Source organism: Sinocyclocheilus anshuiensis, unplaced genomic scaffold (genome assembly GCF_001515605.1).
Source record: "Sinocyclocheilus anshuiensis isolate Anshui unplaced genomic scaffold, SAMN03320099.WGS_v1.1 scaffold1844, whole genome shotgun sequence".
NCBI classification, from domain to species: domain Eukaryota; kingdom Metazoa; phylum Chordata; class Actinopteri; order Cypriniformes; family Cyprinidae; genus Sinocyclocheilus; species Sinocyclocheilus anshuiensis.
Window position 1 is genome coordinate 66,535 of NW_015555830.1, and position 14,268 is coordinate 80,802.

The 14,268-nt window shown below is 36.9% G+C and overlaps 2 protein-coding genes across 3 annotated transcripts in view; both read left to right on the forward strand.

The window, feature by feature from the left end:
* The first annotated feature begins 3,014 nt into the window (after positions 1 to 3,014).
* Positions 3,015 to 5,098, forward strand: LOC107675374 (uncharacterized). Its single transcript, XM_016469682.1, has 4 exons — positions 3,015 to 3,401; positions 3,590 to 3,718; positions 3,983 to 4,067; positions 5,085 to 5,098. The coding sequence occupies exons 1-4, from the start codon at positions 3,015 to 3,017 to the stop codon at positions 5,096 to 5,098; spliced, it is 615 nt and encodes a 204-aa protein (XP_016325168.1).
* Positions 5,099 to 5,660: 562 nt separating this feature from the next.
* LOC107675384 (ras association domain-containing protein 8-like) overlaps positions 5,661 to 14,268 on the forward strand; it is a 39,720-nt gene continuing 31,112 nt past the window's right edge. For both annotated transcript variants that reach the window (XM_016469691.1, XM_016469694.1), the window contains exon 1: positions 5,661 to 5,778. The gene's annotated coding sequence lies outside the window, so the exon portion shown is untranslated. The remainder of the gene's footprint in view (positions 5,779 to 14,268) is intronic.

Sequence of the window (14,268 nt, forward strand, 5' to 3'; positions counted from 1 at the left end):
ACACACACACTCTCACACACACACACACACACACACACACACTTCCTGTTAAAATGTGCTTTTCTTCGAACAGACGTCTGTTGGTTATTGAGAAGGAGCGGCAGCCGCAGGTGATGAGGATCCACCACAGCGATGATGAAGATGATGATGAAGGCAGTCACAGCCATAGTTTCAGCAGTGATGACATCACTAGAGACACGAGCTCTCCTGATTGGTCCGTTCAGTGTCCCTCAGCAGGTGTGTCAGGTTATTTCTCTCGTATATAAATGATGCTCATGAGTCTCTTCATGTTTTTATCTTGTGCTTCTTTCTGTCAGAATCTGCAGAGACGTTGAGACTCAGCTCTTCATCAGGCTGCTCCACAGGCTCTGAGCCTTTTAACCATTTTGGGAAGAATTTTGTAACAAGATTTTTTTTTTTTGTGCACATCCAGATATATGTTGTTAATAAAGGCAAATGTAGGATGGAAAACAATCATTCTTTTTCCTTACATGTGGTTTTAAGGATATAGTTAATGTATCTCAAACATTATCATCCCAAACCATCCCACATCCCAAATCTGGAATGTCATATATTATAATAAAGACATAATATACACTACCGTTTAAATGTTTAGGGCCAGTAAAATTGATGAATTGATTGATTGCTTGATTTATTATATTAATGCTTATATTCAGCAAGGGTGCATTAAATTGATCAAAAGTGACAGTAAAGACATTTATAAACTTGCAAAGTACTTATTTAAAATAAATGCTGTTTTTTTAACTAAGAATCCTGAAAAAAAATGCACAAAAATATGAAGTACAACTGTTTTTAACATTGATAATAATCAGAAATGTTTCTTGAGCAGCAGATCAGTATATTAGAATGATTTCTGAAGGATCATGTAACTGAAGACTGGAGTAATGATGCTGAAAATTCAGCTTTGCATCACAGAAATGAATATTTTTTATATATTGAATAGAAAACAGTTCTTTTAAACTGTAATAATTTTTCACAATACTGTTTGTACTGTAGTTTTGAATAAATGCAGCCTTAGTGAGCACAAGAGACTTTAAAAAAAAAAAAAAAATCAGTCCCAACTTTTGAACGGTAGTAATCGGTATAATGGTATACATTTTGTAATATATATTTTATATATATTTTATAGCCTATATATTTATTCAATTTATTTATTTTGCAATTTATATGTAATTACACTACAGAAATATACAAACGTGTATGTCTGTAATGAAATTAATAATAAACTCCCTACATATATATCCAAATTAAAAACCCAATAAAAGTAAGTAATTATGTCTGAAAACACTGTTCTCTGTAAGTAGGGAACACACAGACCTGTATATATTTATAAATAGGGCTGTACAGGCATCTAGTGGTTACACTGTGATGTGGTGATGTGGTTACACTGACTCAAGAGATTCAGTGCACAATGTATATGGTTGCCATGACAACTAAACGCGCTGGCTGCTGCTCCCTGCTGTCATAAAGAGCTTGAATATTATATTTATTTTGCGAGTTTAGGTAATCAAATTAATCTAACATTTTTTATTTGATCTTTTTTTTGTAATTATAATTGTAATATTTAAAGCAGATGCGTTGTTTTAATACAAATTTCCGATCAGTGGGTGGTCCATTGTTTACGTCATTATGATCGCTGCATTCCATTAGAACGATCGGGAGTACTCTATAAATATGAGTGCAGTGGAATCAGGCATTTTGTAGCGAGTTGTGACGAGTGTTCGTGAGTATCCTCTTTACAATTTGGACATCTAAATTTGTAATCAATATTTTCAGAACTTGGAGAAAAATCTGCTCTGTGCATTGAGATAAATAAACAGGCATGCTACACAGTGGAGGTCCGTGTGGAAAGTTTCAGATATGTAAACTAGTAATGATCAAAGCAATGACTGATTTGAGCAATTTGTTTTTTTTTTATATATAATTGTTGATAATTATGCTCCCATACAGATGATATCCTCTAATATTCTTGATATTTAATGACACATTATAATCTCTCTATAAACACAACACTTTTCAGTGAACAGAACAAATCTTGCAGTGCCAAATCCAGACTATGACCATAAACATTTACTCATAAATACAGAGCCTCATAGATGTTATCTTGTCTTTGTGAGGAACTCCACCCATCACTCCTTGATTATGATTAATTCTGAAAGCTGATACTGAAAGCTTTAATTGTTTAATAGCTATCTCTTACAATTATTAGATATGCATGTAGAAGGAGGTATATACTTTTACATTATAAGCATCTGAGTTATGCACATCATCTAAGAAGGCTGAGTCTCCGCACTTAGGCTTCTCAGATACAACAATGAAGACCACAGAGCAGCGGAGGAAGTGGAGCCAGAAGAAGCCTCAGGGAGCACCTGTGCTTGCTGGGTCAGAGAAGGCTGAGTGTGGGGACTCAGAATTATCTAATGAAATACTGAAAACCCTTCAGGCAACAGCAAAGGAAGTGGAGCCAGAAGAAGCCTCAGGTAGCACCTGAGACTGCTGGGTCCCCGCAGGGACCAGCTGTGACCACTGGCTCTCAACGAAGAGGAAAGCACAGGATCCCTGAGTATCTGAGGCAACATCTGCTAAAGGCCGCTTCTGAACTGGGAGCACCTGTGCCTGTTAGGTCCCCACAGGGAGCACCTCAAGACACACCCATGCACACCAAGTCTCTACAGAGAGAAGCTATGCCTGCCCCAAAGGTGCCAAAACCAAAGATCCCTGAGCAACTGAGGCAAGACCTGCTGCAGTAGAAGCCTCAAGCCTCTTCTGTTCAAGGAACACCCGTGCCCAACAGGACCCCAGATAGGCAAAGTCTCAAGATACCTGAGCCGCTGAGGCAGGAGCTGCTGCAGCAGAAGCCTCCCACCTCTTCTGTGAAGGGAGCACCTGTGCTTCAAAAGACCCCAGAGTGACAAAAGCTCAAGATACCTGAGTGACTGAGGAAGGATTTGCTGCAGCAGAAGCCTCAAGCCTCTCCTGTGCAGGGTGCTCCCATGCCTTCCAAGTCTCCTCAAGAAGCACCTTTACCTGACAGGAACCCTGTGCATGCCGGGACCCCACAGGGAGCAGGAGTGCTTGCCAGGTCTCCACCAGCAGAGGCAGTGCCCGCTGAGCCTCTGAAAGGAGCAACAGTGCCCTCCAGAACCACGAAGACAAGAAAACGGAGGCTTGCTGAGCATCAGAGCATTCCTGTCTCTGCCACCCAGGCACTACCCATGCCCTCCAGGACCTCAAGCGTGGCGCCTGTGGATTCTGGGAACCTACAGGGAGCACTTGTGACCATAAGTTCCCCACAACAGGGTGCAAATCCCAGAATCACTGAGCAGCAGAGGCAGAAGCGGAGGGAGCAGTGGAGACAGCGGAGGCAGCAGAAAGCATCAGTAATCCCTTCCATCTCTCGTTTTTACTTATTTTCAGATTTATTCTAAAAATTAAACACTGCCTTCACCTAAGCTACTATGTTGTCTAGGTCATCTACTGTATCTGAAATTGTATTACATTATATTTCAAAATGACAGAAAGATAGATAGTTAGATTTAAGAAATGATTATGTCTGCTCCTTCAACAGGACAATGTCGATGTGTGTGAGCCGCCTCCACAAAAAAAACTGGGTGTGGAAATCGACAAGGTGCAGCTGAAGCTCAAACTGGGGAACCATCAAGCCCCACAGCCCAGATCCCAGCTCACCCTGAAGATGGTTAGTCCCTTCTATCTCTCTTTAGACATATTTAAAAACTGAAACACTAAAGCTAAAGTTTTCTAAACACTAAAGTTTTCTGCGTCTTCTATTTAAAACTGTATGTATTATATTTCAATATGTAAGATAATATAGGACGAGTATCATGTCCTTTTCAATTAATAAACCCCCCTCATGATAGAAGCAATATGTCTTTAGATTTTCTCTAAGAATCACTCATTAAATCTGCTCAGTGTTTCATCATCATGTCTGTTACTTCAACAGGATCATGCAGCTGTGGGCCGGCAGTCACCTCCAGAAAAAAAGCAGCGCATGGCAAACAAAATCAAAGACCAGCAGTTGAGACCAAGTGGCTTAAAGCATTTATGTAGCATATTCATGTTTAATGGAATATTTGTAAATATTTAATATTTGTATATATTGTGTTTGTACATATTTAATATGATTGTATGCATAATAAATAAAATAAAATAATTATTGATTGATTGATTGATTTATCTAAGACAGCACTATTAACACTTTAAGCCAATATATCTCTAAATATGTATTTATTAATATATATTTTTATAAATTACACTATAAAATAAACTTACAATCTGTTTGTTTGATCAGCAAACTGTACTGTTGCCCACTGGCTTCCATTGTATGGTCAAAGAAAAAAAATACGGCAGGGACATTTGTAAAATATCCTCTTTTATGTTTGACTGTTCAAAGCTGCTTGATTTGGAACTGTTCTTAGAGCTTCTCTCTCTTGAAAGGATGTTGAACTTTAATCAGGATCCTTCACTTGTTCAGCTTCAGGTTTTTTGGTTTCTGCTGCTTGATGGCGACACCTCTTACATCTGATATAAAATAGGCCCAGTGCCGCTGAAGTGACATTTTTGTGTTAATATTTTGAGCACATGACAGTAATGTTAGTTTTGAACATAATCTTATGCATTCAAAAGATTGATATTTTGTGCTGAAGAGTAGAGCTCTGGGTTTGGTTGTTGGTGGCTACATAAGGTAAATACTACATAATATCTTACTTGTTACATGTGAAATATGTTACATTTAGCATGTGCTATGTTAGCTGTTTATTTTAACTGAAAAACTAATTGGCTCCAGAGCCACAACTCAAATAGTCGGAGCAACTTTTTCTTTTTATTTATTTTTTTTTTTTTTTAGTAATAAATTTAAAATTATTAAATCCTCAATGTAGTTCATTTTTGTTGTTGTTATTGATGTTGAGCCAACTCATTATTTTTTAATGTGCATGCTGCTCATTGTCTGTGTTTTTGCCACAGCAGTGTACAGATTAAAAATTAAAGTGCTTGCTGACTAATGTTTGTTCACTAATGTAAATTAAATCTCTTAATCGTTATAGAAATCATGTCATGAACCATTTTTTCTTGACATAAGAGGTTATTGTACTACATTGCAAAAAAATAGATACTGTTTCAGAACTCAAAACTTCCTCTGCAGTTCAAAAAGAACATTTATTATATGTATTATCCTTAATTTTATTGTTTTTAGTACAATAACTATAAAGGTATAAAATATCCAATGAGTTAAAAAATAAATTATATTTCATTGTAATTTTTATTTATTGGTAACAGATTTAATTTCACCTTTATGTTTGCCAATAAGCAGCAGTTATAGAACATGAATTAATGCAACTTCTATATTTTAAAGTTACACCAAACAGACAAAAACACTTATAAGTAATGCCACATTTAGCTTGGGAACTGGGAATGTTTCTTCATTTGCACGCCTTGACTTTCCCACAGTAGCCTAAACAACAAATATTGCAATGCAATTTGTTACATTTACAATTATGGGTGGGAAATAAATGCATTTAGTAGCTTAGTAGTTCGCCTTTAAGATCAACTATAGCAACACACGCGACACCGATATCGACGCGACGCACGCGTAAGCTAAGTCTTTGATTGGTCAACTGGCGTCGACGTCACTCGCGCGTCGCGTTCACTCTCAGCATAGGCTGGTTGTGGCGTCGTGTCGCTTGTTTATACGGACAAAATAGCATGCGAAAAAGTGCGAAGAAACGCAGTGCTTTAGTGGTAAGTGTGAATGCTTATTCTTAAGTTGGTATAATCGATTAATTAAGTTTGTACTTCTAACAAATCTACAGCTAAACGCTTCTTCGGACGCTTAGTATGAACACCTGCCAGTAAACCGAACATCCACTTCATACAGCCAATACATTCTACTTGACACCAGTTAAAATGGTAACAAATACTGAGGGAAAAAAATGGCTCCGAAAAGTGCAAATCCAGTTCTGAGAAAAGCTGCAGTATTTGTTTGCTTTGATATTTTGTTATAATGCAGTGACAATCTTTTTATTATTATTATTATTTGTATTTATTTATTTATTTTTGTTTAGGAAATTAAACCCCTACGTTCATAGATTGATTCTAGACTAAACCATCCTCTGCTCACCATCCTCTTAATGCATTTTTTTATATATATACAGCAGACTACATCTAAGTCTAGACGCTTGTATCTAGTGCTGAGGTGAGCAAGAAAGGCATATTAACTAGAATAACTGAGTTCATATGTGTTATGTGCATACAGATGCCCATTACTGTCATTCAGCTCATGTGTGCTAATGATAGCAGTGTCTTGCTGGAGTTGTGAGGTGATGTTTTGTGTCATTTCAGATGTGCAGTCATTATTTGCATATGTGGCAAGTGATTGATGTAGAATTGACATCTTTGAAAGACTGATTGAGTAGTAATTTTGACTATGTTTGAAATGATGTACACTCATGTAAGATGAAGTCTCCCGTTGTATCAGTGGTCCAGAAAAAGTGTTTTAGTGAACATAAGTGTGGTCCCCCTTGTGCTGGTCACCAGCCGAATGCTACTTTTATTCCTTTAAAGGGGTCATATGATGCGATTTCATTTTTTCCTTTCTCTTTGGAGTGTTACAAGCTCTTGGTGCATAAAGAAGATCTGTAAATTTGCAAAGACTAAAGTGTGTAATTAGATACATATGGTTGCAGACTAAGCTTATGATGGGTGACAAATTAAACGAATAGGGGGTTTTAACTTTTCAGTTGAGACTTCAATATAATTGTAAAAAATATAAATACAATTACAAATAGTTTTTTTTTTTTTAAGTTGCACTCCAAATTGGCTGTGCAAATCCTAATTTGGTTTTGGTGGGAAAAAAATATATAACCAGTTTTAAAATCTCATTAAGCTGTGTTATCACAAAATCTTGGATTCAATCTTTTTATCCTTTTTTCCCCCAGTTAGCACAGGTTTTGAATTTCGTTTTTAGTTAAAAAAACAAACAAACTTGCTGCTAATTTTAGCAGTATTTACTCAAAAACAGAGGTACATAAATTCAGATCAATGATGTCTATGATCAGTCAGTTTAACAAATACAAAACCTGTGCTAATTGAAGGAAAACAAGTTGATAAAAACATTGAATCCAATATTTGGTAATAATAAGCAATTTATAAGCAAATTTTTGTAGTTTGTTTATTTATTTATATTATTTATATATAGCTAGCAGCTATATTACATCAAATATTTAGCCAAAGCAAGAGATGTAAAAAAATCGTGGCTAAATTACTTATGGTTTCTGCTGTCATGCTGAAAATGGAAGCTAACTTTGAGTGCACTGCATTGTGGGATGTTTCATTTCATGCTGTGTGTTGTAGGCTATATTACTCGTTACTGCAGGTGTATACAGGAAATTCTTCCGGCCTAGCCGTGACAGACAAGTGACTTCTGTGTGAGCTAGGCTTCATACATCGCTATACTACTTTTTTTGCCCTAGAAATTTTGCCGAAATTATGCAAATGTGACAGTACCATGAGTGCATCTTTAAGGAAATAGTTGTCCCCAAAATGAAAATTTACTGAAAATGTACTCATCCTCAGTCCATCCAAGATGTAGATGAGTTTTTTTATTCATCAGAAAAGATTTGTAGAAATGTAGCATCACATCACTTCGATCCTCTGCAGTGAATGGGTGCCGTCAGAATGAGAGTCCAAACAGCTGATAAAAACATCACAATAATCCACAAGTAATCCACACCACTCCAGTCCATCAGTTGATGTCTTGTGAAGAGAAAGGCTGTGTGGTTGTAAGAAACAAATCCATCAAGGCATTTTTAACATCAAACTGTTGCTTCTGGCTAAAATACGAGTCCTCTATCCATAATATGAAAAAGTCGTCTCGTCTGAATCAGGAGAGAAATCTGCACAGATCAAGCACTGTTTACAAGTGAAAACAGTCCAAAACAAATATGTGGGTGGATTTGATGTGAGAGACAACAGGAGATGGACGTTTTCACCGGAGGAAGAGTTATTATGGATTATGGACTCATATTTTAGCTGGAAGGTTTAAAGTTAAAACACATTAATAATGGATTTGTTTATTTCAAACACGCAGCTTTTCTCTTAAGATGTTAACTGATGGACTGGAGTGGTGTGGATTACTTGTGGATTATTGTGATGTTTTTATCAGCTGTTTGAACTCTCGTTCTGACGGCACCCATTCACTGCAGAGGATCCATTTGTGAGCAAGTGATGCAATGCTACATTTCTACAAATCTGATGAAGAAACAAACTCAACTACATCATGTCCTGAGGGTGTCATTTTTTCATTTTTGGGCGAACTATTCCCTTTAAGTCAATTTCTTTGCAATTCCATTGATTGCATAGTGTTTTGCAATTTCCATGATGAATTCCTTGATTTACTGTGTTCTTTCTGAATGACTTGTGCTAGTTTTTGGCTGTCGTGGGAATCAAATAGTGTCGGTCTCTCCCTCCTGCCAAAGCTCTTCGCAGTGACTCATCTGTCCAGCTGCTGGATGGATTGAGAACAAAAAGCGCTTATGTACCAGCTGGAGACAGCGCATACTTCACAGGCACCAGCTTCACATCACATACACACGCATGCTTTTGCCTTCCGAGTTATGCTTCCGCTTTACATTTCCCATGAGAGAAATATGTTGGGAATTACCTTATTAAAATTCCTGAAACGCAATTTGATTACTTTGATTACTGCTTTGCGTTATATGTTCTCCTTATCGAAAAGGACAGAAAATAACGAGCATTGCAAAATAATTTGAAGCATCATTGCCTTATCAAGTCAATTTCGGTTTACAGAGCTTCATAAAAGGACATGGGGAGTCTTTGGTATTTCTACTTTTTTTTTTTTTTTTTTAAAGAAAACCAATACTATTAAAGGAATAATTCACCCAAAAATAACAATTCTTTCATAATTTACCCTTATGTCATTCCAAACCTAGGTGACTTTCTTCCATGGAATGCAAAAGAAGATTTTGCAAAATGGTAACAATATCCTTCATTTGTTCAAAAATACATACAAATAAATCCATAACCTCTTCTACAAAGAGAATGTTTTCCATTTCTGAATTAAAATACATTTTGATATTTTTTAGGAGTATAAAGTAAAAATGTCAGTGATAAATGATATAATAATTAAGAAAAGTTGTTTCATTAAAAGGATGAGTTTCATGGGCAAAAAACTCAGGGGCCGTTCACACAGAATACGCTTTTGTGTTCTACCGCGTGACTTTTCCATGTAAATATGCGCTTGTTGATGGATTTCTTTGACCATTGCACACACGTATAACACATATTTTGCAGTGCATTTGCACATGGCAAAGCATTTTGAAAATGCAGTGCTCAAGACCTTGTGGGTTTTTTTTTTTTTTGTTTTGTTTTTTTTTTACAACCCCAAATCTTGCATTTTTAACCGCAAAAACACATTCTGTGTGAACGGCCCCTTCATTTTTTGCATTCCACTGTGCTGCTTTTCCAATTGTTTCTCTATGTAATCATGTGTTAGATGGACGTCTTGGACTGTTGCATTTGCGTTAGTCAAGTTAAAAGAAGTTTAACTTGTACAAAATGTGTCTCCAGACCTTGCTTTTTTTTTTTATTTGTCTGTCCTGCTTTTTTTTAATGCAAGAATGTGTTCTGTGTGAAAGCTCCCCAAGTAATTTAGAATATATTATAATTTAGGAAAATAAGTTTTTTTTGTACAAGTTTTGTTTGTCAAATTACGGTCATGTGGTGCAACCAATGTGTAGAACGTAAGGGGTTGGGAAAAACAACAACAACAGGAAATGATATCATAGAAAGGTCACCTGCATACCTTCATGACTGTGTATCATGATAAATACCTGTAAGATAATTTGACCTGTTCATTATAGAGCAATCATGTCTCTTCAGAAGATGTGGATTAAACATCACGCTATTCATACGGTCTACTTCTACAATGTCTTTTGTACTTTTTTAATGCATGAAAGTTGTGGTTGCTTGGACTTTCAATGGAGTCCAAATTAAAAAATATCTTCACTTGTGTTTTGAAAATGAACGAAAGTATGGGTCTGGAACAAGGGTGAGGTTCGGCAAACGATGACAGAAATGTTATTTTTGGGGGAACTATCCCTTTAAAAACGTTTTAATATCCTGGTCATTGCCTACTTTTGTTGTATGGAACAGAGCAGCATGGACATTTTTCAAACCGTCTTCTTTTGTTTTTCCACATAAGAAAGGCATACAGGTTTGAAACGAAGTGAGATTCGGTAAATAATCACAGAATATTTCAACTATTCATTTACTAACCGATTTAATTGTAATCGAGCTTTGCCCTTTGCTTTTGTTTCATGTGAATCTCCTTGGTTTAAATCAATATTGCCTGTCTGAATCTATCTGTCCTGTTCTGCTTGAAATATTCAAGGTTGCACGTTTTGCATCTGAGTCATTAGCATTCCAGTCACAGACAGATCAATCAAGAAAAAAATGGATCCATTTTCTCAAACTACAATTTAGCTCAGAGATGAACTGTTGTTCACTGGAGTTTCATGGGGCGTCTTATTGCTTCATGATTACATCAGAGTCAGTGCAGTGTTTGTAGGGCACTTAACATGATGAACCTGATGGAAAACATGAACTCATTCGAAACACACTTGAACAAGATCAGTTTAATAGCTGAAGGGAATGTTGGTACACCATTATGATCCTAAAGTGCATTTTTAACCCTTTTCCTAGAGTCTGGTTTTGAAAGTAACAGCATTCAACAGAAAAAAATAATGTTTTTACAAATTTTTAGTGATCGTTAAAGGTCACTGGATTTGCTTGGCTGAACGAGCAGTCCCTAAACAAGCATAAAGTTGGTGCCTCACCATGGTGGGATCGCTTGCCGTTTGATTTCTTTTGTGACTCTTTCAAGCGTCCATTCCTCCCCCAAACGCCCTGACAACTCCTGCCCACCCCAACCCCACTCATCAGTTTTTGTGTGCTGCTCAAACCCTGGTCATGTGACTTTTGTCCCAGCACAATCGAGTCGCCTCGCCATTGGTCGGCCGCTTTGAAAGAGCATCGGTTTCCCAGGTAACGGAATGGCGGCACCACTTCAGATCGGCCCCTCCTAACGTTTCACACAGAGATCTCACGTACAGAGTCAGGTGCCTTCGACTGTCTCTCGCGCTCAGACGAGTCTTGCACTTTATAAAGATAGCATTATAGGTGAGTAACCTGTTTTTATTGGCATACAGGGCTTTGTTTTTTTTTTAAGTTCATTCTTGGAGTTGGAAAAATGTAAAAATGTTAGATTTGCAAGACAGTTTGAAAAAAATAAGACTGATTTTTAAGTGTTCTCTTCCATTTAAGAGATGTTTTATCATCATTTGAAATGCTGCCTTTGCTAATTACTCAAATCTTTAAGTGTGCTTGTTCATGGTAATTAGTGCAGTTTTTGTGATAGCATGGTCATGTGATTTAGTCAGATATTCTTCAGGGAGAATAGGTGAATTTAAGAAATGTGCAGGAAACACTTGATTGTGCTTCTCTGGAGAGTTTTTGTGTTTATTGGAGCTTTGAATGAGAAATGATGGTAGTTTTTTTTTTCTTCCCTTTTTTAGTGCAGGTTCAATTGTTGCCTCCAAAATATATGAATTTCATTGCATTAGATACAGAATATCAAACCATCTGAAAATAAATTCTGCCAACACAATCTCACTACAGTTTTTTTCCCCCATATGTTTTCAGTCTGCCCCTGCTGCACTGCGGGGGAAGGTTTTTGCATGAGGTTACGAGCTTCATACTTACTTTTTTCATACAAATTATTCCGTTTTTATATATATATATATATATATATATATATACAGTGGGTACGGAAAGTATTCAGACCCCCTTACATTTTTCACTCTTTGTTATATTCATTTTACAAATTTCTATTAAACTCATAAAATAACTATATTTTCCTGTGAGATCGTTCAGAATTAACTAATACCTATTTTTAGGAGCCATTTTAGTGTGAGTTTTCTGATGTTTTAAAATGTTAAATTAAATATATATATATATATATATTTTTTTTTTTTTCTTTTGTAAAAAAGAGGCACACTTATATAGAGGCACATTTGAATTCAATCTTTGCATATATATATATATATATGCGTTCATATTCGCGCGATTTTTTTGCGCAGCTCATCAGTGAACAACGGCTCTGTGTAGTTAATGCTGCTCAATGTGAAAGCACGCAGGTGATGGAGATTGAGGGTGTTTGATATGTAAGTGACCTTCTTCACGCTCCAACTTTTTCTATATATATATATATATATGTATATATGTATAAATATAATTTAAAACCTACAAACATCTTATTTTGAAGTGTTTTGTTTTGAAAAGTGTTGTACTATATAGTGTTTGATTAATATTATTATTTTTTTATATATGATTCAAGTGTGGCAGTTTTTGGGCCCAATGTACATGTACAGTACATTATAATCGTTCTTTAAATGACAGTGTGTCGTTACTAGTTGCTTGAACAGTCCTGAAATTCATCTTGAGCTGTTGCCCTCAGGAATGATTCCCTGTCTGGAATCCACCCAGTACTGTAATTTACACAAACCTGCTTTATTATCATCGTCTCAGCACCTTCAGCGCTCCTGCCGCCTAACAAAGCTTCATTCATACTGAAGATCTGCTGGCTCCGATTCAGTAACATCTGTTGGATATGTTCTGAAATTGTTGTGACATTTGGTTATCAGGCTCTACAAATGAATTAACAAGACTAATTCCTGTGAAATGGAAGAAGAAGATCTTTCTGTGCGTTTGCTGCGCTGTCTGAAGCTCTTTGATGGTGATGAAGGATGAAAGTGAAATGTTTTGAAAGCGTCATTGTTCTCTGTGTTTGGATGTCTGTCAGTCGGCGGTGCCAGGGGCCTTTGAAGGATGAGTTCACATGGCTTTTGTTTCTCGTGCCCAATGACCCTCAGGCACATGACAGGTGATTTTGTTCATACCCCTCTTCCTGAGCTTTTGAAAGCCTTTCTGACAGAAAGAAAAACAACCGTCCCACCCAAAACCAAAACCGCCCCTCTGAATTTTTCACCTCTCTCTGGAGATGAGATCTTGAAATATTTACAGTCCCACAGATCTCCAGGTGCACGGCTAGTTAGTTGTGTTTGCCAAGGCAGGCATCACTATTGCCATTGCTCTTACTTATGGTTGGGGATTTACTGGTCTTAGCTGGTTTAGTTGGTCTCCCAGTTTGGCCAAGCTGGTGTTTATCTGGTTGACCAGCTGGTCTCCCAACATGTCAAATGCCCAAAGCCTCTCTAAAACCAACAAACAGACCAGCTTGACCAGGATTGGCCACCTTAGGCTGGTTTAAGCTAGAGATGTGCAAAACTACAATAGGTTCATTTAGAAACAAACAAGCATTGATATTTCAAGTGCATCTTTCATCACATGTAAAAGATCATTTAGAAGAAAAATGCAATTAAATGAGCTGAGCTGCACATAATCACAAAACGTCTGCCCATTTGTTCCTTTTCAGAGAGAATGAGTCAACATTTTCTCATTCTGAATGGACACATTTCTCAGAAAATCATCAGAAGTATAAATAATGTGTAACCGCAGTGTTGTCAACTTTGCTTTGAGGAAATTATCTAAATAGTGGCATGAAAGATCAGATTCAGATAGTCTGCATTGCTTGTCTGGGTCTGCTTTCTCTGGCTATTATAGACCTGGGTGTTTTTAGCGCGAGCTTATCTTCTATTGAATGATGAATGTTTCTTTAAAATCTTAGATGCTGTTGAATATATTTTGCTTCAGGGCTGCGTTTAAAATAGACCTGAAACTCAAGCCGTTCGGAATTGTCTTGAGCCTGAGGAGAAAGGAGAAAACTTTCATTGTTGACAATGTGATTTGGGGCTGTGCTGTACTGAGTTATGGGAGTTTAACTACAGAATGAGGAGTGTAAGTTGCACTGCACACAAATCCCAGCGAACGACAAAGAGCTCTGTCATCATATGGTGACCGTAATGACAGAGTCGGGCTATATTTAACCACGCTGCCTATAAACAACAATAAAGCAGCGCTACCTTGTTTTGTTCCTGCTTTCGCTTCATCCTGCATTTGACGCCAAAGCTTTGTGTGTGTATAAATCAGTCTGTTCCAAACCTAGTGAACTACCTACATACAGTGGTGGACGAAGTACACAAATCAAGTACTTGAGTAAAAGTACAGATCCGTATAATAAAATATTACTCCAGT